At 36.0% G+C, this 23,565-nt stretch overlaps 1 protein-coding gene across 2 annotated transcripts in view; it reads left to right on the top strand.

Moving 5' to 3' along the window:
* Positions 1-23,565, top strand: part of LOC142341467 (tetratricopeptide repeat protein 7B-like) — a 571,721-nt gene that overhangs the window by 350,103 nt on the left and 198,053 nt on the right. The window contains exon 1 of one of the 2 annotated variants that reach the window (XM_075392427.1): positions 95-1,857. The exons of the other annotated variant lie outside the window; for it this stretch is intronic. Coding sequence (XP_075248542.1) covers positions 1,839-1,857 — 19 coding nt within the window. The 5' untranslated portion in view covers positions 95-1,838. Of the gene's footprint in view, positions 1-94; positions 1,858-23,565 lie in introns of those variants that run through there. 2 annotated transcript variants of the gene reach the window in all.

The raw sequence follows: 23,565 nt of genomic DNA on the forward strand, positions 1-23,565 counted from the left end.
TTGGAGTACGTTTTTTGCTTTGAATTTTATTAGTGGTTATTGTGGTATATAATAAAGTCTAATGACGTCATTTGGAGCAGGCTACAATAGATTAGTGCTCACACTAGTCGGTGCTCCCACTAGAGCAATTTTTTGCACGATAGTTGGTTAGGTTTTATAGTTCCTCTCGAACGAAGTGTCTTTTTATGCAATTTTTTTGCTTGACCGTTCTGTTTTGGAACATTCTCTTGATTTCACTTCTCGAGACTTTTTCACGCATGGCATCTTTATTTGTGCGTGACCTAAATGGCTCTTTTTCAAATATTAAAGCTTGTTAAAACAAAAGATTGTGTGATTTACTAAGCATAATAATTGTGTGAATCGGCAATGATTCATTCTAGTGAGAGAAATTTTTTATTTACAGAAAGTCTTCTCAGAATGAATTTAATCCTTGTCGAATCACACAATCAAAATGCTTAGTAAATCACACATAATCATCAGAAATGATTCTGCTTAGTTGGAATGCGAGAAGGTGGATGAATTTTGTTTATCTTATATTTATAAAGGTTTAGATGTTTTCTAAATATTCAGATGGTTATTTGTCTGAATATTACACCACACAGCTGTCACATGGCTGTCCCCAACTAATTCGGATCAGTTTAAAAAAAAACAACCGTTGAACTTTTTGTAGACTTTTAAAGTATGTCTTAATGAATCATCTATGACCTCTTTGGAAAAACTTGGAACTGGACTTTAGTAGGACCTATGCATCTTGTAATCACTTCAGACTGTACAAAACCAACCGCTACAGTTTTTATAATTGGTTTCCTTGTAGTTAAATAAACTACAGTGATGTAAATCAAATTAGTTTTGCGTTCCTACCCACACATCAAAGAAATGTGATGTGACGCGAAGGAGGAATCATAAATGAAAGGTTTGCGGATACGGTTGTATATATATGATATTGCATCGGCCTTTTAATTACTAGTGGCATGTATATGATCATTCATTTTTCAAAGCATAGCAACATCAAATAAAACAACCAAAATTTATTCGTGCACATCGAAGCATAACCTCAATTAGCATAAATGGATTCAAATGCCGTGAAAGTGAGGCAGTCCCCCAAGCTATTAAGAGCTTTAAACTTACTTAGTCAACTACAGTAATATGCAATTTGGGTTGGGAGTTTGGTAGAGCTCCAATCGGATTATTCCCGTTATCCCGCCACCCCTGCGCTTGGGCTTCAACCTGATGCGCAAGTCAGATGGGAAACAAATCAGGGGAGTGAAGCTACGATAGACAGCTAGCTATCTGAGAAAGTATCTCGCGTGACGACTGTTTGTGTTTTGTTTTCCCCAGTGTGCCTTTTGTATCTATTCCCCTTACCTTACTATAGCTGATGAAAATACCTTTGTTAGGAGCCTGGGGCATCCTGCTTGTTGTTGTGCTTACTCTTTCTCGCTCACACCATAGCTGCCGTTATTTGTGACAATTTTGCGCTGTCGACCTGGTTTAGATAGCTAGAGCGAGAAAGATACCATCTATTTCAATTACTACTACTACTAGGAGTAGTACTACAAACTCCGCCAACACTACTGGTAGTTCTAAGACTACCACCACAAATACAATCGCAATCATCGCATCTGCAGCACTATTTGCCTACGGGCAAATTTGTTACTATTTTGCAGATTAATAAAACAGACCTCGCCCCAATATTGAAAGAGAATCGTTTCCCGATTTCATTTATTGGCAATCCTTTGTTCCTCAGATTGCCTTTAATTTGATAAAGGCCTTTCTTGTTTTTTATTGATTTATTCACCCCTGCCTGTTTTTTATTTTTCCGTGGAGACTAACTGGAAATGGAAAATACATTTATAGGTAAGTGCAGCGCGTTAGTCATGATATTAGACTGTGGTCTGCTAGTGTAATTTGTGATCATTCGTGCGATAATGTATAAGTTCCAGCTAATATAAACGATTGAGCGAACTTATAGATTGCTAACATTTCGAGTAGTCTAACATGCAATTTCAGAAATGTTGCAACGAAGCTATCCAAATCTGAACAAAATACGCGATCAATCTTGAGCACTTTATGCGGCGTTTTGTCACGCAACTACAAAATCATGGAAATGTGTTTGTTGCCTGCAACAGCAATGAAGTTTTTTAAATTTCAACCTCTATTAGGTCTGTTACATAAAAAGTTGAAACTTTATACGAAAAGACATCTTACCGTTCGAACCTACTGAAGCCGACTACAATGATAGTCGAGCCCCTTGTCTTCGTGCGATTAGTAGTTGTTTCAACATTTCTGATACCTCTCTAAAAGTATGTCAGCTCGATCAAACAGAATGTTTAATTGCTCTCAAATGATATTTGAAGCAATTATTGTTATCGTGTCTGCTATGCAAATTGTTGCCTGGCCGTTTTCTTCTCGAGTGATTTTTTTCACGCTTGAATAATCGATTTTTTGCTTGACCTAATTTGCTCTTATTAATTGCTGTCCGACGAAGTTTGAAGGAATTATTGTAATAGTTTGCTTTTTTCTTGTAAAATTTTAGCCTGGCTGTTTCTGCGCTTGTGTTCTAGAACATTCTTTGACTTTTCTCGTGACTTTCTCACGCTTTGCTTAATTTTCGGGTGATTTCGATCGCTCTGACTACGAAGTAAAGTTTTTTTTTGCTAAAACAAAAGCGATTGTATCATAAGGGACTTGTAGCTGAGTGGTCGAGTGGTTAATGCTTCTATTGGGTGGTGGGGCGAATCCTTCCGTGAGTGGACTCGTTTTCGGGCTGCAGCCCCTGAATTTAGTCTTTTCAAAAAAAAATGTCTCGAACGTTTTCTAGAATATTCATCACTTTTTCACTTTCGAGTTACTCTTTCCCGCTTGACTTCTTGACTTTTTCGAATGATTTTAATTGCGCGCACTCAGAATTTAAAACTGTTGTAAAAGATTCTGTTTTCATTTTAATATCTCCATATACTATGAGCAATTTCGTCTTGGCTACCAAACTATCTGATCACAATTGATTATGAACACAAAGGATAAAGATAGTGAGTAGTGTGTGCAAAAGTGCTGTCTTATTCTGAATGTTCTTTTGAGCGTTTTTAGCAGCAGCTTTCCTCCCGGCTCGTTAAAGTGAAGTACCTTTATACTTATAACTCCAAGTGGCTTCATATTGAGAAAATTACCGCTCATATTGCTGAATTTTGACAACTGATTGTCTTTTTTGCCACTAATGCGCCAATTTTTTCTATTATGTGTCGTTTTGCCTGAATTCTTTAAACGAGATCCTTGTAAGCTTTTTTGTGATTTTGATTTCCATTAGTTTTCTTATTTGACTTTCATTTCTAATCCTGTCCATTTAGTGTCTTTATACTTTCTTGCTTTGTGTTTAAGTTAAATCTCCTTTTGTTAAAAAAAACTATCATTACTTTGAAAGTTCTGATTGTCAAAAATAGGATCCCTAAATGTATTGTTCACATTATTCGGCTCTTTGTATAACGAATTTGAAATATCAATTTAGGGTTTATTCAAAAGATTCTCCAAAGTTTGAAACTGATTTTCAATTCTGAATTCGAATTTTAACGATTTCTCCCTTGCGGAATTCTGTTTTACGATGGTTTCGACTGCTTTCAAAACTCATATTTTAAAAATAATGGAACCTGACTATTGAGCAAATCGTTGGGATGTTTGAGCATCCTTTTTGTAAATGCGTTGACAAAATCTCGTCAGATTTTTCCAGATTGTTTTCATTTTTTTCGTTTTGCCTATCACCTGACTGTTCAGGAAAGTGTTAAATTGTTGGACTGCTTCTCAATTGTTTTTTGTCCGTTTTCCCATAATTAGTTAGTATGATATCAAGTTCAATTCATCTAGATACTTCTCTCGATAACTACTCAACTTGTTTTTTTTTTTTCGTGTTTATTTTTGTCTTCTGAGGAGGTTTTGTTTTCAGTTCGCGACTTGATGTGCGTTTTTGTTTTATTTTTGTAGTTGCTGTCTAAGTTTATTGATTTTCAGTTGTTTGTACTTGTCCCGCTCTCGGGGCCGCCAGAAGTGTGGTCTTATTAATAGTTTTTACTACACAGTTCATATCTTTTCTCCAATTCAATTGCCTTGACGACAAACCCGTGGTAGATTAGCGTTCAAAGATGGAGAGTTGGCAATATAGTCATAGCCTCGCTCGGCCAATGATTAATTGCGGCGTGTTTCCATGGTTGTTTCTTTCGGTTAAATTTACAATCTCTTAATAGATTGAATTTTGCTACCTTTTGCTTGGCCCAACGTTAATGAACAAAGATTGTAGATATTGGTTTCTGCAGAAATGGAATAAATTCTGTGACGGGAACTGATTTTCTCAGCGTTTCACAGCCTTTTGGCTTCCTTTCTATTGCCCCAGATATGTATATCCGACGTTGTTGACTATGTTCCTGGCAGTTTTATCTTGAATACCGTTGGTGTACTTGTTTCGCCGAGATGATGCAAATTGGGACAATGGTTGCGTTTTCTGGTTGCATTGATATCTGTTGTCGATTGTCATGTTTGTTCAGCGCAGTTTCGTCTTCTGGCTGAATCATTTTTAGAATTTTTTAATTGATTCGTTTAATACCTTCCCTAATTGCACCAATAGTTATCGGAGTTTGAAGTCCATTGTTTTGAACCCTATCCGTATATTCTCTTCGTACATTTCTCTTGATTTGGCCTTGTTTTTAGTTTAATCTGAGCTCTCGGTGTGGTGTGCACCTCCGTCGGCCGATAGTCTTCTGCAGCACTGTTCGATTTGATCACCTCTTTTTGTATTTGTTTTGAGCGAGCTATATTGAGCTTTTAAAATATGTTTTAGGAATTTTAAGCTAGTGTTTCATACCAAAATGAGCTTTTGACTGCGTTTCCGATGCTCATTTTAATTTGGTTTCAGACCTAATTGTTTTTAAAGCGTTTCGGCCTAATTAAAAGGATGGCCCTATCTGACATTCTTATTAGAGGCCCTCTTATTAAGGCTCTCTGCAGTGGTATAAAGATCCTCTCATTTCATCTGATGTTTCTGGCCGCCGGAAGAAAACGCCGTGTTTAATTTTATGATAGTTGTTTTTGCCACTCTTTGTGTCCCGGTCTTTTCGCTGTTTTATCCGTAGTATGTGCAACTTTTTCCCCTATTGAATGTAGTATCAAAGACACTTTTTGTTGGAATTGTAACTGTAGTGTCCATTTGTCCGCTGAAAACTACCTTATTAAAATTTTGTTGATTCTTTTCAAAGCAGTACTCTCCTTGCTTTACTCATTATCAGTCTTGTGATGAGAAATTAAAAATCTTTTCATCTGAGGGTCAAGATGTATTGCGCCATCATGAGCTTGATTTGGATCTCTATGCTTGTACTTATTTGGAAAATTGGTTTTCATGGTGTTGACATTGCTTCAAAGAGTTTTGAAACTGGCTCTCAATTCCGCTGTAAGTTTTTTTGTCAATGCCTTAGTGCTACGTTGTTTTTTTTGGTTGAGATGAAGTCTTACAATGTTTTGTCACAATTCAGCTTGATTTTTTTATGCCTATTTCTTTATGGTGGTTGAGTTGTTTGACTATCCTACTAATGTAAGTTACTAGGTCCTTACTTTGAAGGTGTCTGCAATTGTATAATGATCTTCTTGGTTCACCTGATATTTCTGGCGTTCGGAAGTGGTTGATTTATGTATATGCATTAATTGCCTCTTTCTGCATTTCCTTGACGTGGTAGTTTGATACGTAAAGTGTAAGAATCTTTTTCTCCTTTTGTATTAAGTATGAAATTAATTGGTTGAGTAATGATCATTTAGTCTAATGATTGGTTTTAGATAGTAAGATGACTGGTTTGTTTCAAAGAAATTCGAAAAATTCTGTCTCGTTTCTTGGAAACTGCATGCAATTTTGTTGGCAATCTAGACCTGAGTTGGATTTCCTTATCTTCCTCAAGCTGTTTTTTAGTGTATTTATTAACTGTTTTCGGGCTCTGCGTGCGCAGACCAGATTGATTTTTTACTTGGACTGTTTCTAATTTTTTTTAACTTGGACACTTTCTTTTTGGATCTTTTTCCAGTTGTCCAATGACCACTCTTAGCTAGTAAGATGATCATTTTGATTTGTTTCAAAGGGATTTGAAAAGCATTTTTTTATTATTAAAAATTCATGCAATCTTATTTTCTCAACCATGACCTGAGTTTTATTTGATCCTTTGCTTTTTAATTTTCAACTGTTTCCTGTCCGCAGAATTACATTACTCTGATTAGGTTAAAGTTTTGGTTTTGGAACCTCTAAACGTTTTTGTATTAATTTCTATATATAATGTCCGTTTATAGAAGTTGTTAAATTGTTTATATTTGTTTCTGGGGCTTGAGACCTGGAGTAGCATGGCTGATTTTTTTAAACTCAAGGGCCAATTTTTTGCATCGAGTTTCTTACAACAGCATAACCAGTTAACGGATTCTCGTTAATTGGAAGAGTTGTCAATGAAGTCATCGGCTTGTTGCGTCAGTTTTTGATTACACTATGGTTATTTTTAGCTGATTTGCTTTAATATCTTTAGTTTCATCAGTTTTCGTTTTGCTAGTTTTTCTGATCTCAGTGTTTATGAACAAGAAATCTAGATGTGAACGTTGAGCGAGTAGTGAGAGTTTTCATTTTAAACAATGCCTCTTGGGGCCAAATTTTTTGTGATGAGGTAGATTTTAGCTGCACTTTCATTGTTTTCTCTTATTTTTGAATAATGCAATTTTCAACGAATATTCCTGCCGTGGAAGTATTCATATTCGATTGTCTGCTGCGGCACAAGCTGCACTTAGTAAGCGTTTTTAGGAAAGACAGATTTTTCCTTATGTTCCTCACTGATTTTTATCCGACATCGACTTTTTTTCTTAGGTTAGGTAGCGTTTGTCTACTCGTGATGTGAAGGGGCTGAATAGTTAGACAGTGTTGAATTGTTTTTTCGCTGCAGTTCGAAGCATTGCCGAATGCGCCAATTCGCGCTTTTTAAACTGATAGATATCACAATTAGTCCTTTGCTTTGACATGCAGAGCGATTTCCATGCAATTTTCTTTGTTGGAACTAAAACGTTGATTTGATGTGTTTGTTTTCACTTTTTCAGCCGTTTTTAATTCCATTGTAACTGAACAATATTATCAAATCCTTGTCCTTATTGCACCAATGGTTAATGAAATTTGAACTTGATCGGTTGAATTGTTTTTTTATACTGTCCGCATAGTGTGCCCCTTGTCATGTGTTCTTTGTTTTCCGTTTTTATGGAAATTGAATATTGATTTGAATAGTGAATGGTAGATAAAGACATCGCATGGTTGGGTCAGTAATCTGTTGCGCCCATGTGGGTTGCAGCTGCTCTTTAAATATTTTTATCCACTGATTAAAGATTTCCATTAAACTTAATTTCACAAAATGACATTGTTGTTTTTCTACCCATATTCATTTCGAGAATTTGTACGTAGTACACATTGTAAAAAATATAGTTTTTTCATCTGTAGTTGAACCCGTTTATTGTCTGGCATCCTTTCATTTCCTCCGAAAAGTAGTTGACGCTATGGGCTTTCTTATTGATAGGTTGTGTACCATGAACCTAATATGCGAAGAGGCTGCGAAATGAGACAGCCTTAATGTTTTTCTCGAGGCAGTTGTAACATTAATGGAGTGTGCTTGTTTCTACAGTTGTAACAGAATTTTGTCTCAAATCCTTTATCTCTCCAAAAAGTGTAGCTGACGCTGTTGACTTTCTTCCTGGTAGATTGCGTACCATAAACTTCAACTTTCGGCTAATAGGCTGCAGAGAAAGAATTTTGTACTAAAATGGTACCAGACGTTTGTCTGTCATCCTTTTATTCCCTCCGAAAAGTGTAGCTGAGGCTATTGACTTTCTTCGTGGTAGGTTGTGTACCATGAGCAGAAACATCGTGCGAAGTGAGACTGCTTTAAAGTTTTAATCGAGGCAGTTGTAACCTTCATCGAATGTGCTTGTTTCCACAGTTTTAACACATTTCTGTATAACTTACTTTTAATTCCTCCGAAATGTGTAGATGACGCTATTGACTTTCTTTCTGTTAGGTCGTGTAGCATGACATGAGAATAGGGGGAAATAGTTTTAAAATTTTTTAAATCCACATACCGGTGGTTGGGTACCGTTTGTCTACTCGTAACGCGAAATAGCTGTAATGCTACTCAGTGTTGAAATATTTCCCGCTGCAGTTGGAAGAATAATCGAATCTGCTTGTTTCCTTATTCAGCCGTTAGATATTTGAATCAGTTCTTTGCTTTGAAATGTTTAACGATTTCGATGTAACTTTTTTCCTTGTTGGAATAAAAACATTGATTGGATCTGCTGGTTTGCATCTTTTAAGCAGTTTTTAATTCCCTTGCTTCTTAAGAATATCTATTAAAGCATTTTCCTCTGTGGAGCACTGGTTGATGACATTTGACCGTGAGCATTTCAATTGTATCTGGATACTGTTTTCATGGTGTGCCCCTCGTCATATGCTCAGTGGTCTCCGTTTTTATGAAATGTGAATATTGATTTAAATATGAAATCGTAGATGCACAATCGCTTGCGCCGTTGTGGTTTGTAGCTACTCCTTGAACATTTATACCTACTGATTAAAGGTTTTCATTGGAATTAAATTTCTTGATGTTTTTTTAGCCCATATTCATTGCGAGGATTTTGTATGTAGTACATATTGTAAAAAATGTAGTTTTTTCATCTGTAGTTGTACACGATTTTTGTCTGGCATCCTTTCATTTCCTCCGAAGAGTGTAGTTGACGCTATTGGCTTTCTTATTGATAGGTTGTGTACCATGAACCTAATACGCAAGGAGACTGCGAAATGAGACAGCTTTAATGTTTTATCGAGGCAGTTGTAACATTAATGGAATGTACTTGTTTCCATAGTTGTAACAAAATTTTGTCTGAACTCCTTTTAATCTCTCCGAAAACTGTTGCTGACGCTGTTGACTTTCTTCCTGGTAGATTGCGTACCATAAACTTCAACTTTCGGCTAAAAGGCTGCGAAGAAAGAGTTTTTTTACTAAAATTGTACAAGACGTTTATCTGTCATCTTTTTAATCCCTCCGAAAAGTGTAGCTGAGGCTATTGACTTTCTTCCTGGTAGGTTGTGTACCATGAACAGAAACATTGTGCGAAGTGAGACTGCTTTAAAGTTTTTATCGAGGCAGTTGTAACCTTCATCGATTGTGCTTGTTTCCATAGTTTTAACACATTTCTGTGTAAGTTACTTTTAATTCCTCCGAAATGTGTAGATGACGCTATTGACTTACTTCCTGTTAGGTCATATAGCAGGACACGCGAAAAGGAGGAAATAATAAAATTTTCAAAATCGACTTTATACCTGTGGTTGGGTACCGTTTGTCTACTCGTAACGCGAAATAGCTGTAATGCTACACAGTGTTAGATATTTGAATCAGTTCTTTGCTTTGAAATGTTGAACGATTTCGATGTATTTTTTTCCTTGTTGGAATTAAAACATTGATTGGATCTGCTGGTTTGCATTTTTTTAAGCCGTTTTTAATTCCCTTGCTTCTTAACAATATCTATTAAAGCATTTTCCTCTGTGGAGCACTAGTTGATGAAATTTGACCGTGTGCATTTGAATTGTATCTCTATACTGTTTTCATGGTGTGCCCCTCATCATATGCTCATTGGGTTCCGTTTTTATGAAATGTGAATAGTGGTTTAAATAGTGAATCGTAGATGCACAATCGTTTGCTCCGTTGTGGGTTGTAGCTACTCCTTTAACTTTTTTACCTACTGATTAAAGGTTTTCATTGGAACTAAATTTCACAAAAATGAAATTTTGTTGTTTTTTTTAGCCCATATTCATTGCTAGAATTTGTATGTAGTACATATTGTTAAAAATGTAGTTTTTTCATCTGTAGTTGTAAACGATTATTGTCTGGCATCTTTTCATTTCCTCTGAAGAGTTTAGTTGACGCTATTGGCTTTCTTATTGATAGGTTGTGTACCATGAACCTAATATGCAAGGAGACTGCGAAATGAGACAGCTTTAATGTTTTTCTCGAGGCAGTTGTAACATTAGTGGAATGTACTTGTTTCCTTAGTTGTAACAAAATTTTGTCTGAAATCCTTTTAATCTCTCGGAAAAGTGTAGCTGACGTTGTTGACTTTCTTTCTGGTAGATTGCGTACCATAAACTTCAACTTTCGGCTAAGAGGTTTCAGAGAAAGAGTTTTGTACTAAAATGGTACCAGACTTTTGTCTGTCATCCTTTTAATCCCTCCGAAAAGTGTAGCTGAGGCTATTGACTTGCTTCCTGGTAGGTTGTGTACCATGAACCGAAACATTGTGCAAAGTGAGACAGCTTAAAATTTTTATCGAGGCAGTTGTAACCTTCATCGATTGTGCTTGTTTCCATAGTTTTAACACATTTCTGTGTAAGTTACTTTTAATTCCTCCGAAATGTGTAGATGACGCTATTGACTTTCTTCCTGTTAGGTCATGTAGCATGACATGCGAAAATGAGGAAATAGTTTTAAAATTTTCAAAATCGACTTTATACCTGTGATTGGGTACCGTTTGTCTACTCGTAACGCAAAATAGCTGTTAAGCTAGACAGTGTTAAAACATTTCTCGCTGCATTTGGAAGAATAATCGAATCTGCTTGATTCCTTATTTAGCCGTTGCATATTTGAATCAGTCCTCTGCTGTGAAATGTCGAACGATTTCGTTGTAATTTTTTTACTTGTTGGAATTAAAAAATTGATTGGATCTGCTGGTTTGCATTTTTAGGCCGTTTTTAATTCCGTTGCTTCTTAACAATATCTATTAAAGCATTTTCCTCAGTGGAGCACTAGTTGATGAAATTTGAACGTGAGCATTTGAATTGTATCTTTATACTGTTTTCATGGTGTGCCCCTCGTCATGCTCATTGGTTTCAGTTTTTATGAAATGTGAATAGTGATTTAAACAGTGAATCGTAGATGCACAATCGTTTGCGCCGTTGTGGGTTGTAGCTACTCCTTGAACATTTATACCTACTGATTAAAGGTTTTCATTGGAACTAAATTTCACAAAAATAAAATACTGATGTTTTTCAGCCCATATTTATTTCGAGAATTTGTAGGTAGTACATATTGTAAAAAATATAGTTTTTTCATCTGTAGTTGTACACGATTTTTGTCTGTCATCCTTTCATTTCCTCCGAAAAGTGTAGTTGACGCTTTTGGCTTTCTTATTGATAGGCTCTGTACCATGAATGTAATATACTTGTTTCCTTATCGAGCCGTTAGATATCTGAATCAGTCCTTTGCTTTGAAATGTCGAACGATTTCGATGTAAATATTTTCCCTGTTGGAATTAAAACATTGATTGGATCTGCTGGTTTGCATTTTTTAAGCCGTTTTTAGTTCCATAGCTTCTTAACAATGTCTATTAAAGCATTTTCCTCAGTGGAGCATTAGTTGATGAAATTTGACCGTGAGCATTTGAATTGTTTCTTTATACTGTTTTCATGGTGTGCCCCTCGTCATATGCTCATTGGTTTCCGTTTTTATGAAATGTGAATAGTGGTTTAAATAGTAAATCGTAGATGCACAATCGTTTGCTCCGTTGTGGGTTGTAGCTACTCCTTTAACATTTGTACCTACTGATTAAAGGTTTTCATTGGAATTAAATTTCACAAAAATAAAATACTGATTTTTTTCAGCCCATATTTATTTCGAGAATTTGTAGTTAGTTAATATTGTAAAAAATGTAGTTTTTTCATCTGTAGTTGTACACGATTATTGTCTGGCATCCTTTCATTTCCTCCGAAAAGTGTAGTTGACGCTATTGGCTTTCTTATTGATAGGTTGTGTACCATGAACCTAATATGCGAAGAGACTGCGAAATGAGACAGCTTTAATGTTTTTCTCGAGGCAGCTGTAACGTTAATGGTATGTGCTTGTTTCTATAGTTGTAACAGAATTTTGTCTGAAATCCTTTTAATCTCTCCGAAAAGTGTAGCTGACGCTGTTGACTTTCTTCCTGGTAGATTGCGTACCATAAACTTCAACTTTCGGCTAATAGGCTGCAGAGAAAGAATTTTGTACTAAAATGGTACCAGACGTTTGTCTGTCATCCTTTTATACCCTCCGAAAAGTGTAGCTGAGGCTATTGACTTGCTTCCTGGTAGGTTGTGTACCATGAACAGAAACATTGTGCGAAGTGAGACAGCTTTAAATTTTTATCGAAGCAGTTGCAACCTTCATCGAATATTCTTGTTTCCATAGTTGTTACAGATTTCTGTGTGGCTTCCCTTTAATTCCTCCGAATTGTGTAGATGACGCTATTGACCTTTTTCCTGTTAGGTCATGTAGCATGACATGCGAAAAGGAGGAAATAGTTTTAAAAATTTCGAAACCGACTTTATACCTGTGGTTGGGTACCGTTCGTCTACTCGTAACGCAAAATAGCTGTTAAACTAGACAGTGTTAAAATATTTCTCGCTGCAGTTGGAAGAATAATCGAATTTGCTTGATTCCTTTTTTAGCCGTTGGATATTTGAATCAGTCCTTTGCTTTGAAATGTCGAACGATTTCGTAATTTTTTTTCCTTGTTGGACTTAAAACATTGATTGGATATGCTGGTTTGCATTTTTTAAGCCGTTTTGAATTCCATTGCTTCTTAACATATCTATTAAAGCATTTTCCTCAGTGGAGCACTAGTTGGTGAAATTTGAATATTTGAATTGTATCTTTATACTGTTTTCATGGTGGGCCCCTCGTCATATGCTCATTGGTTTCCGTTTTTAAGAAATGTTAATAGGTGTTTAAATAGTGAATTGTAGATGCACAATCGTTTGCGCCGTTGTGGGTTCTAGCTACTCTTTCACATTTATACCTACTGATTAAAGGTTTCCATTGGAACTAAATTTCACAAAAATGAAATATTGATGTTTTTTAGCCCGTACTCATTTCGAGAATTTGTACGTAGTACATATCGTTAAAAATATAGTTTTTTCATCTGTAGTTGTAAACGATTATTGTCTGGCATCCTTTCACGTCCTCCGAAGATTGTAGTTGACGCTATTGACTTTCATCCTGGTAGATTGTGTAACATGAACCGAAACATTGTGCGAAATGATACGGCTTTAATGTTTTTCTCGAGGCAGCTGTAACATTAATGGATTGTGCTGGTTTCGATAGTTGTAACAGAATTCTGTGTGGCTTCCTTTTTATTCCTCCATAATGTGTAGATGACGCTTTTGACTTTCTTCCTGTTAGGTTGTGCAGCTTGACATGCGAAAAGGGGGAAAGCGTTTTAAAATTTTTAAAATTGACTTTATACCGGTGGTTGGGTACCGTTTGTCTACTAGAAACGCGAAATAGCTGTAAAGCTAGACAGTGTTAAATTATTTCTTGCTGCAGTTGGAAGAATAATCGAATCTGCTTGTTTCCTTATTTAGCCGTTAGACATTTGAATCAGTCCTTTACTTTGAAATTTTGAACAATTTCGATGTAATTATTTTCCTTGGAATAAAAACTTTGATTGGATCTGCTGGCTTGCATTTTTCAAGCCGTTTTTAGTTCCATTGCTTCTTAACAATATCTATAAAAGCATTTTCCTCAGTCGAGCACTGAATGATGAAATTTGACCGTGAGCATTTGAAATGTATCTTTATACTGTCCTCATGGTGTGCCCCTCGTCATATGCTTATTGGTTTCCGGTTTTATGAAATGTGAATAGTAATTTAAATGGTGAATCGTAGATGCACAATCGTCTGCGCACATGTGGATTGCAGCTGCTCTTTAAATATTTATACCTACTGATTAAAGGTTTCCATTGGAACTAAATTTCACAAAATAAAATTTTGATGTTTTTCAGCCCATATTCATTTCGAGAATTTGTAGGTAGTACATATTGTAGAAAATATAGTCTTTTCATCTGTAATTGTAACCGATTATTGTCTGGCATCCTTTCATTTCCTCCGAAAAGTGTAGTTGACGCTATTGGCTTTCTTATTGATAGGTTGTGTACAATGAACCTAATCTGCTTGTTTCCTTATCTACGTGTTAGATATTTGAATCAGTCCTTTGCTTTGAAATGTTGAACGATTTCGTTGTAATTTTTTTCCTTGTTGGACTTAAAACATCGATTGGATATGCTGGTTTGCATTTTTTAAGCCGTTTTTAATTCCATTGCTTCTTAACATATCTATTGAAGCATTTTCCTCAGTGGAGCACTACTTGGTGAAATTTGACCGTAAGCATTTGAATTGTATCTTTATACTGTCCTCATGGTGTGCCCCTTGTCATATGCTCATTGGTTTCTGTTTTTAGGAAATGTGAATAGTGATTCAAATAGTGAATCGTAGATTCACAATCGTTTGTGCCGTTGTGGGTTGTAGCTGCTCCTTGAACATTTGTACCTACTGATTAAATGTATTTATTGGAACTAAATTTCAAAAGAATGGAATATTGTTGTTTTTAAGCGCTTATTCATTTCTGGAAATCGTTTATATTAAAAAAGTTGTTGCGGCTAAGGCTCTACATAGTAAATATTGTTCAAGAAGATTAAATTTTGTTATCTGTTGTTGTAACCGATATTTGTCTGGTTTTGTTTTAATCCTCCGAAAATTGTAGCTGACGTTTTTGATTTTCTTCCCTTTCTTCTAGGTAGGTTTTGTGAGGCTGCAAAGTCTGTTTTGTACAAAAATTGTACCAGATTTTCGTCTGGCATCTTTTTTTCCCCTCCGAAATGTGTTGACGTTATTGACTCTTTCTGATAGGTTGTGTACTATGAACCTAAACTTTATGCGAATAAGCTGCGAAGTGAGAAAGCTTACGATTTTTTTGTAACGTAAATCGAATGTGCTTTTGTCTATTGTTTTTTCAGATTTTTATCTAGCATCCTTCTAATCCCTCCGAAATGTGAAGATGAGAACTTAATATTTGTCAATGTATGCTTCACCTCGTTGGGTCGATGATCCATGGCGCCGTGCTTGGTTTTAGCTGCTCTGTTGAAAATTATAGTCCTACTTTTTCTTTGAAGTTTTTGGAATTGTTTTTTTTTCAACTCGTATTTCTGGGAAAGTATTTGTACGCCACAAGTTGCTATGGCTGACGTTGCGCCTTGTACATTTTGTTCGAAAAATTGAGTTTTGTATGTGTTTATCAGGTTTTCTGAAGTTATCGACTTTCTTCCGGGCAGGTTGCGAACCTTGGGTCTACACACAATGCAATGGGCCTGCGAAGTGAGACACATACTAAGTTTTTCTCGCTGCAGTTTTGTTAATCGAGTATGCTCTTTCCACTTATAAAGCCGTTTTATCTTCAAATGAGTCCTTTGGTTGTTTAAACGATTTCCACATAACCATTTTCCTTGAAGCTTTACCAGTTATCCAACTAATAATCTAAATATTTCCATTGTGAATCGGATTCATGTTTTTAACCTCGCTGTGTGCCCTTATTTTCAATTTCTATAAGTTAACTTAATTTTCGATTGCCCTCATTTTGAGTTTCTTGAGGTAATCTGACCCTACGTTTTACCAATAATCTTTTCTAATTGTTTTTTTTATCAAATCTCTGATGTCAACGCCTATCTCTTTAATTGCCGCTCATTCGGTACAGCAGTGATTTGTCCTAGCTTCTCCCCTCCATAGGCTTCACATTGATTTATTTCAAGTTTTGTTCGATAGTTTTCAACGCAGCTTCATTCCAGGTTTCTCTTGGTAATCGGACCCTTCGTTTGACCAAAAATCTACGGTGATCGATTGTTTTCTTTTATCAAATTTATATTGTCGAAGCCTGTGTCTATAGTTGCCGCTCAATTGGTACATCAATTCTTCTTAGGTTTTCCGTGTTATGGGCTTCAGGTCGATTATTTTCACGTTTATTATACGGAGTTGTTACTGTAGGCTTCGCCTCGCTTGGTCGATAATCCATTGCAACCTGGTTGGTCTTATCTGCTCTTTTTAAATAGTTGTACTTTCTCTTCGATTTTTCGAACAATGTTCTTTTTCAACTCGTTTTCCTTCCGGGAAAGTATTCTTGCGCCACAAATTGCCGTGGCTGAAGCGGCGCTTAGTACATTTTCTTCAAAAAATTGAGTTTTATGTGTTTTTGTAACAGATTTCGGCTGACTTTATCGACTTTCTTCCTGACAGGTTGAGTAACTTCAGTCTACACGCAATGCGAAGGTGGTGCGAGGTTGGACACTCTCAAAGTTTTTCTCGCGGGAGTTGTAATGTTATAGGAGGATGCTGTTTCCACCTATAAAGACGTTTTATATTCAAATGAGTCCTTTGATTGTGCAAACGATTTCAGTTCCACATAACCTTTTTCCTCAAAGCACTAATAGTTATCCAACTATTAATTTCATGCTTTTTCATTATGATTCGGATACATGATTTTAACTCAGTGTGTACCCTGAATTTCAAGTTCTCTAACTTAACTTAATTTTTGGTTACCCTCATTCCGAGTTTATTTAGGTAATCGTACCTTACGTTTGAACAATAATCTATTCTAATTGTTTTTTAATCAAATCTTTGATGTCAACGCATATCTCGGTAGTTGCCACTCATTTGGTACACCAGTATTTTCACATTGACTAATTTCAAGTTTAATTGGATAGGTTTCAACGCAGCTTCATTCCGGGTTTCTGTAGGTAATGTGACCCTTCCTTTGACCAATAATCTTTTGTGATCGATTGTTTTCTTTTATCAAATTTTTATTGTCAAAGCCTGTATCTCTAGTCGCCGCTCATTTGGTGCAACATCAGTTTTTCTTATTTTTCCCTGTTATAGGCTTCACGTCTATTATATTCACGTTTTTTATTTATAGTTGCTACTGTAGGCTTTGCCTCGCTGGTTCGATAATCCATTGCGCCGTGGGGGGTTTTAGCTGCTCTTTTCAAATAATTCTACTTACTCTTTCAATTTTCTAACAATGTTTGTTTTTAACTCGTTTTCCTTCCGGGAAAGTTTTAGTGCGCCAAAGTTGCTGTAGCTGAAGCAGCGCTGAGTACCATTTGTTCGAAAAATGAATTTTGTTATCTGTTTTTGTAACAAATTTCGGCTGACTTCACCGACTTTCTTCCCTACAGGTTGCGTACCTTGAGTCTACACGCAATGCGAAGGTGCTGCGAGGTGAGACACTGGCAAAATTTTTTTGCGCAGTTGTATTGTTAATGGAGAATGCTTTCTTCACTTATATAGACGTTTTATATTAAAATGCGTTCTTTGATTGTTCAAACGATTTCCAAACGATTTTCCTCAAAACACTGCTAGTTATCCAACTATTAATTTCGTTGTTTTCAATATGAATCGGATTCCTGATTTTAGCTCAAGTGTGCCCTTAATTTTATGTTCTATAACCTAACTTAGTTTTTGAATACTCTCAATCCGAGTTTCTCTAGATAATCTGAGCCTTCGTTTTACCACTGGTCTATTGTGATTGTTTTCCTTTATCAAATCTTTTTTGTCAACGCTTAAGTCTATAGTTGGCGCTCATTTGGTGCATCACCAATTTTTCTTAGCTTATCCCTGTCGTTGGCTTCACTTCGATTATTTTCATGTTTAATATACAGAATTGTTACTAAAGGTTTCGCCTCGATACGTTGATATTACATTGCTCCAGGGTTGGTTTTAGATGCTCTTTTTAAATACTACTTGCTGTTTAAAACATGTCGAACAATGTTGTGTTTCAACTAGTTTTCCTTCCGGGAAAGTATTAGTGCGCCACAAGTTGCTGTGGCTGAAGCTGCGCTTAGTACTATTTGTTCGATAAATGAGTTTTTATCTGTTTTTTGTAACAGATTTCAGCTGACTTTATCGACTTTCTTCCTTACAGATTGAGTAACTTGATTCTACACGCAATGCGAAGGTGCTGCGAGGTGAGACACTCGCAACATTTTTCTCGCGGCAGTTGTATTGTTTATGGAAAATGCTGTTTCCTTTTATAAAGAACTTTTTTCTGCAAATGAGTCCTTCGATTGTTCAAACGATTTCCATAACCGTTTTCCTCAAAGCACTACTAGTTATCCAACTATTGATTTCCTTATTTTTCATTATGAATCAGATTCATGACTTTAACTAAGTGTGCGCCCTTAGTTTTATGTTGTATAACTTGACTTAATTTTTGAATACTCTCAATCCCAGTATCTCTTGATAATCTGAGCCTTCGTTTTACCACTGGTCTATTGTGATTGTTTTTTATCAAATCTTTATTGTCAAAGCTTAAGTCTATAGTTGGCGCTATTTGGTGCATCACCATTTTTTCTTAGCTTTTCCCTGTCATTGGCTTCACTTCGATTATTTTCATGTTTAATTTACAGAGTTGTGTTTGAAGGTTTCGCCTCGATGCGTCGATAATCCATTGCTCCAGGGTTGGTTTTAGATGCTCTTTTTAAATAATTCTACTTGCTCTTCAAAACATTTCGAACAATGTTATGTTTGAACTAGTTTTCCTTCCGGGAAAGTATTAGTGCGCCACAAGTTGCTGTGGCTGAAGCTGCGCTTAGTACTATTTGTTCGATAAATGAGTTTTTATCTGTTTTTTGTAACAGATTTCAGCTGACTTTATCGACTTTCTTCCTTACAGATTGAGTAACTTGATTCTACACGCAATGCGAAGGTGCTGCGAGGTGAGACACTCGCAACATTTTTCTCGCGGCAGTTGTATTGTTTATGGAAAATGCTGTTTCCTTTTATAAAGAACTTTTTTCTGCAAATGAGTCCTTCGATTGTTCAAACGATTTCCATAACCGTTTTCCTCAAAGCACTACTAGTTATCCAACTATTGATTTCCTTATTTTTCATTATGAATCAGATTCATGACTTTAACTAAGTGTGCGCCCTTAGTTTTATGTTGTATAACTTGACTTAATTTTTGAATACTCTCAATCCCAGTATCTCTTGATAATCTGAGCCTTCGTTTTACCACTGGTCTATTGTGATTGTTTTTTATCAAATCTTTATTGTCAAAGCTTAAGTCTATAGTTGGCGCTATTTGGTGCATCACCATTTGTTCTTAGCTTTTCCCTGTCATTGGCTTCACTTCGATTATTTTCATGTTTAATATACAGAGTTGTTACTGAAGGTTTCCCCTCGATGCGTCGATAATCCATTGCTCCAGGGTTGGTTTTAGATGCTCTTTTTAAATAATTCTACTTGCTCTTCAAAACATTTCGAACAATGTTATGTTTGAACTAGTTTTCCTTCCGGGAAAGTATTAGTGCGCCACAAGTTGCTGTGGCTGAAGCTGTGCTTCGTACTATTTGTTCGAAAAATGAGTTTTTATCTGTTTTTTGTAACCGATTTCGGCTGACTTTATCGACTTTTTTCCTTACAGATTGAGTAGGTTGATTCTCCACGCAATGCGAAGGTGCTGCGAAGTGAGACACTCGCAAAATTTTTCTCGTGGCAGTTGTATTGTTTATGGAAGATGCTGTTTCCACTTATAAAGAAGTTTTCTCTTCAAATGAGTCCTTTGATTGTTCAAAAGATTTCCATAACCATTTTCCTCAAAGCACTACTAGTTATCCAACTTTTGATTTCCTTATTTTTCGTTATGAATCAGATTCATGAGTTTAACTCAGTGTGCGCCCTTAGTTTTATGTTGTATAACTTGACTTAATTTTTGAATACTCTCAATCCCAGTATCTCTTGAAAATCTGAGCCTTCGTTTTACCACTGGTCTATTGTGATTGTTTTTTATCAAATCTTTATTGTCAAAGCTTAAGTCTATAGTTGGCGCTATTTGGTGCATCACCATTTTTTCTTAGCTTTTCCCTGTCATTGGCTTCACTTCGATTATTTTCATGTTTAATTTACAGAGTTGTTACTGAAGGTTTCGCCTCGATGCGTCGATAATCCATTGCTCCAGGGTTGGTTTTAGATGCTCTTTTTAAATAATTCTACTTGCTCTTTAAAAAACTTCGAGCAATGTTCTGTTTCAACTCGTTTTCCTTGCGGGAAAGTATTAGTGCGCCACAAGTTGCTGCGGCTGAAGCTGCGCTTAGTACTATCTGTTCAAAAAATGACTTATGTTTTTTAAAACAGATTTCGACTGACTTTTTCGACTTTCTTCCTTACAGATTGAGTACCTTGATTCTATACGCAATGCGAAGGTGCTGCGAGGTGAGACACTCGCAAGATTTTTCTGCCGGCAGTTGTATTGTTAATGGAGGATGCTATTTCGACTTATAAAGACGTTTTATTTTCAAATGAGTCCTTGGATTGTTCAAAAGATTTCCATAACCATTTTCCTCAAAGCACCATTAATTATCCAACTATTGATTTCCTTATTTTTCATTATGAATCAGATTCATAACTTTAACTTAGTGTGCGCCCTTAGTTTTATGTTCTATAATTTGACTTAGTTTTTGAATACTCTCATTTCGAGTTTTTCTAGATAACCTGAGCCTTCGTTTGACCAATAGTATAAGGTGATTGTTTCCTTTAATCAAATCTTTATTGTCAAAGCTTATATCTATAGTTGGCGCTCATTTGGTTCAACCTCAATTTTTCTTAGCTTTTCCCTGTCATTGGCTTTACTTCGATTACTTTCATGTTTAATTAGTTGTTACTAGAGGCTTCGCCTAGCTGGGTCGATGATCCATTGCTCCGTGGTTGATTTTAGATGCTCTTTTTAAATAATTCTACTTGCTCTTTAAAAAACTTCGAGCAATGTTCTGTTTCAACTCGTTTTCCTTGCGGGAAAGTGTTAGTGCGCCAAAAGTTGCTGTGGCTGAAGCTGCGCTTAGTACTATTTGTTCAAAAAATGAGTTTTGTTATGTTTTTTAAAACAGATTTCGGCTGACTTTATCGACTTTCTTCCTTACAGATTGAGTACCTTGATTCTATACGCAATGCGAAGGTGCTGAGAGGTGAGACACTCGCAAGATTTTTCTCGCGGCAGTTGTATTGTTAATGGAGGATGCTGTTTCGACTTGTAAAGACGTTTTATTTTCAAATGAGTCCTTTGATTGTTCAAAAGATTTCCATAACCATTTTCCTCAAAGCACTACTAGTTATCCAACTTTTGATTTCCTTATTTTTCGTTATGAATCAGATTCATGAATTTAACTCAGTGTGCGCCCTTAGTTTTATGTTCTATAACTTTACTTAGTTTTTGAATACTCTCATTTCGAGTTTTTCTAGATAACCTGAGCCTTCGTTTGACCAATTGTATAAGGTGATTGTTTCCTTTAACCAAATCTTTATTGTCAAAGCTTAAATCTATAGTTGACGCTCTTTTGGTGCAACCTCAATTTTTCTTAGCTTTTCCCTGTCATTGGCTTCACTTCGATTACTTTCATGTTTAATTAGTTGTTACTAGAGGCTTCGCCTAGCTGGGTCGATGATCCATTGCTCCGTGGTTGATTTTAGATGCTCTTTTTAAATAATTCTACTTGCTCTTTAAAAAACTTCGAGCAATGTTCTGTTTCAACTCGTTTTCCTTGCGGGAAAGTATTAGTTCGCCACAAGTTGCTGTGGCTGAAGCTGCGCTTAGTACTATCTGTTCAAAAAATGAGTTATGTTTTTTAAAACAGATTTCGACTGACTTTTTCGACTTTCTTCCTTACAGATTGAGTACCTTGATTCTATACGCAATGCGAAGGTGCTGCGAGGTGAGACACTCGCAAGATTTTTATCGCGGTAGTTGTATTGTTAATGGAGAATGCTGTTTCCACTTATAAAGACGTTTTATTTTCAAATGAGTCCTTTGATTGTTCAAACGATTTCCATAACCTTTTTCCTCAAAGCACTACTAGTTATCTGACTATTAATTTCATTATTTTTCATTATGAATCGGATCCAGGACTTTAACTCAGTGTGCGTCCTTAGTTTTATGTTCTATAATAACTTACCTTAGTTTTTGAATGCTCTCATTTCGAGTTTCTCTAGCTAATCTGAGCCTTCGTTTGACCAATAATATAATGTGGTTGTTTGCTTTTATCGAATATTTATTCTCAAAGCTTAAATCTATAGTTGGCGCTCAGTTGGCGCAACATCAATGTTTCTAAGCTTTTTCCGGCCATTGGCTTCAATTCGATGAATTTCATGTTTAATATACGGAGCTGTTACTAAAGGCATCGCCTGGCTGGGTCGATGATCCATTTCTCCGTGGTTGATTTTAGATGCTCTTTTTAAATAATTCTACTTGCTCTTTAAAACATTTCGAGCAATGTTCTGTTTCAACTCGTTTTCCTTGCGGGAAAGTATTAGTGCGCCACAAGTTGCTGTGGCTGAAGCTGCGCTTAGTACTATTTGTTCAAAAAATGAGTTTTTTTTATGTTCTTTAAAACAGATTTCGGCTGACTTTATCGACTTTCTTCCTTACAGATTGAGTACCTTGATTCTATACGCAATGCGAAGGTGCTGAGAGGTGAGACACTCGCAAGATTTTTCTCGCGGCAGTTGTATTGTTAATGGAGGATGCTGTTTCGACTTGTAAAGACGTTTTATTTTCAAATGAGTCCTTTGATTGTTCAAAAGATTTCCATAACCATTTTCCTCAAAGCACTACTAGTTATCCAACTTTTGATTTCCTTATTTTTCGTTATGAATCAGATTCATGAATTTAACTCAGTGTGCGCCCTTAGTTTTATGTTCTATAACTTTACTTAGTTTTTGAATACTCTCATTTCGAGTTTTTCTAGATAACCTGAGCCTTCGTTTGACCAATTGTATAAGGTGATTGTTTCCTTTAACCAAATCTTTATTGTCAAAGCTTAAATCTATAGTTGGCGCTCTTTTGGTGCAACCTCAATTTTTCTTAGCTTTTCCCTGTCATTGGCTTTACTTCGATTACTTTCATGTTTAATTAGTTGTTACTAGAGGCTTCGCCTAGCTGGGTCGATGATCCATTGCTCCGTGGTTGATTTTAGATGCTCTTTTTAAATAATTCTACTTGCTCTTTAAAAAACTTCGAGCAATGTTCTGTTTCAACTCGTTTTCCTTGCGGGAAAGTATTAGTTCGCCACAAGTTGCTGCGGCTGAAGCTGCGCTTAGTACTATCTGTTCAAAAAATGAGTTATGTTTTTTAAAACAGATTTCGACTGACTTTTTCGACTTTCTTCCTTACAGATTGAGTACCTTGATTCTATACGCAATGCGAAGGTGCTGCGAGGTGAGACACTCGCAAGATTTTTATCGCGGTAGTTGTATTGTTAATGGAGAATGCTGTTTCCACTTATAAAGACGTTTTATTTTCAAATGAGTCCTTTGATTGTTCAAACGATTTCCATAACCTTTTTCCTCAAAGCACTACTAGTTATCTGACTATTAATTTCATTATTTTTCATTATGAATCGGATCCAGGACTTTAACTTAGTGTGCGTCCTTAGTTTTATGTTCTATAATAACTTACCTTAGTTTTTCAATACTCTCATTTCGAGTTTCTCTAGCTAATCTGAGCCTTCGTTTGACCAATAATATAATGTGGTTGTTTGCTTTTATCGAATCTTTATTCTCAAAGCTTAAATCTATAGTTGGCGCTCAGTTGGCGCAACATCAATGTTTCTTAGCTTTTTCCGGCCATTGGCTTCAATTCGATGAATTTCATGTTTAATATACGGAGCTGTTACTAAAGGCATCGC

This window comes from Convolutriloba macropyga, chromosome 6 (genome assembly GCF_964194025.1).
Source record: "Convolutriloba macropyga chromosome 6, txConMacr16.3, whole genome shotgun sequence".
NCBI classification, from domain to species: domain Eukaryota; kingdom Metazoa; phylum Xenacoelomorpha; order Acoela; family Convolutidae; genus Convolutriloba; species Convolutriloba macropyga.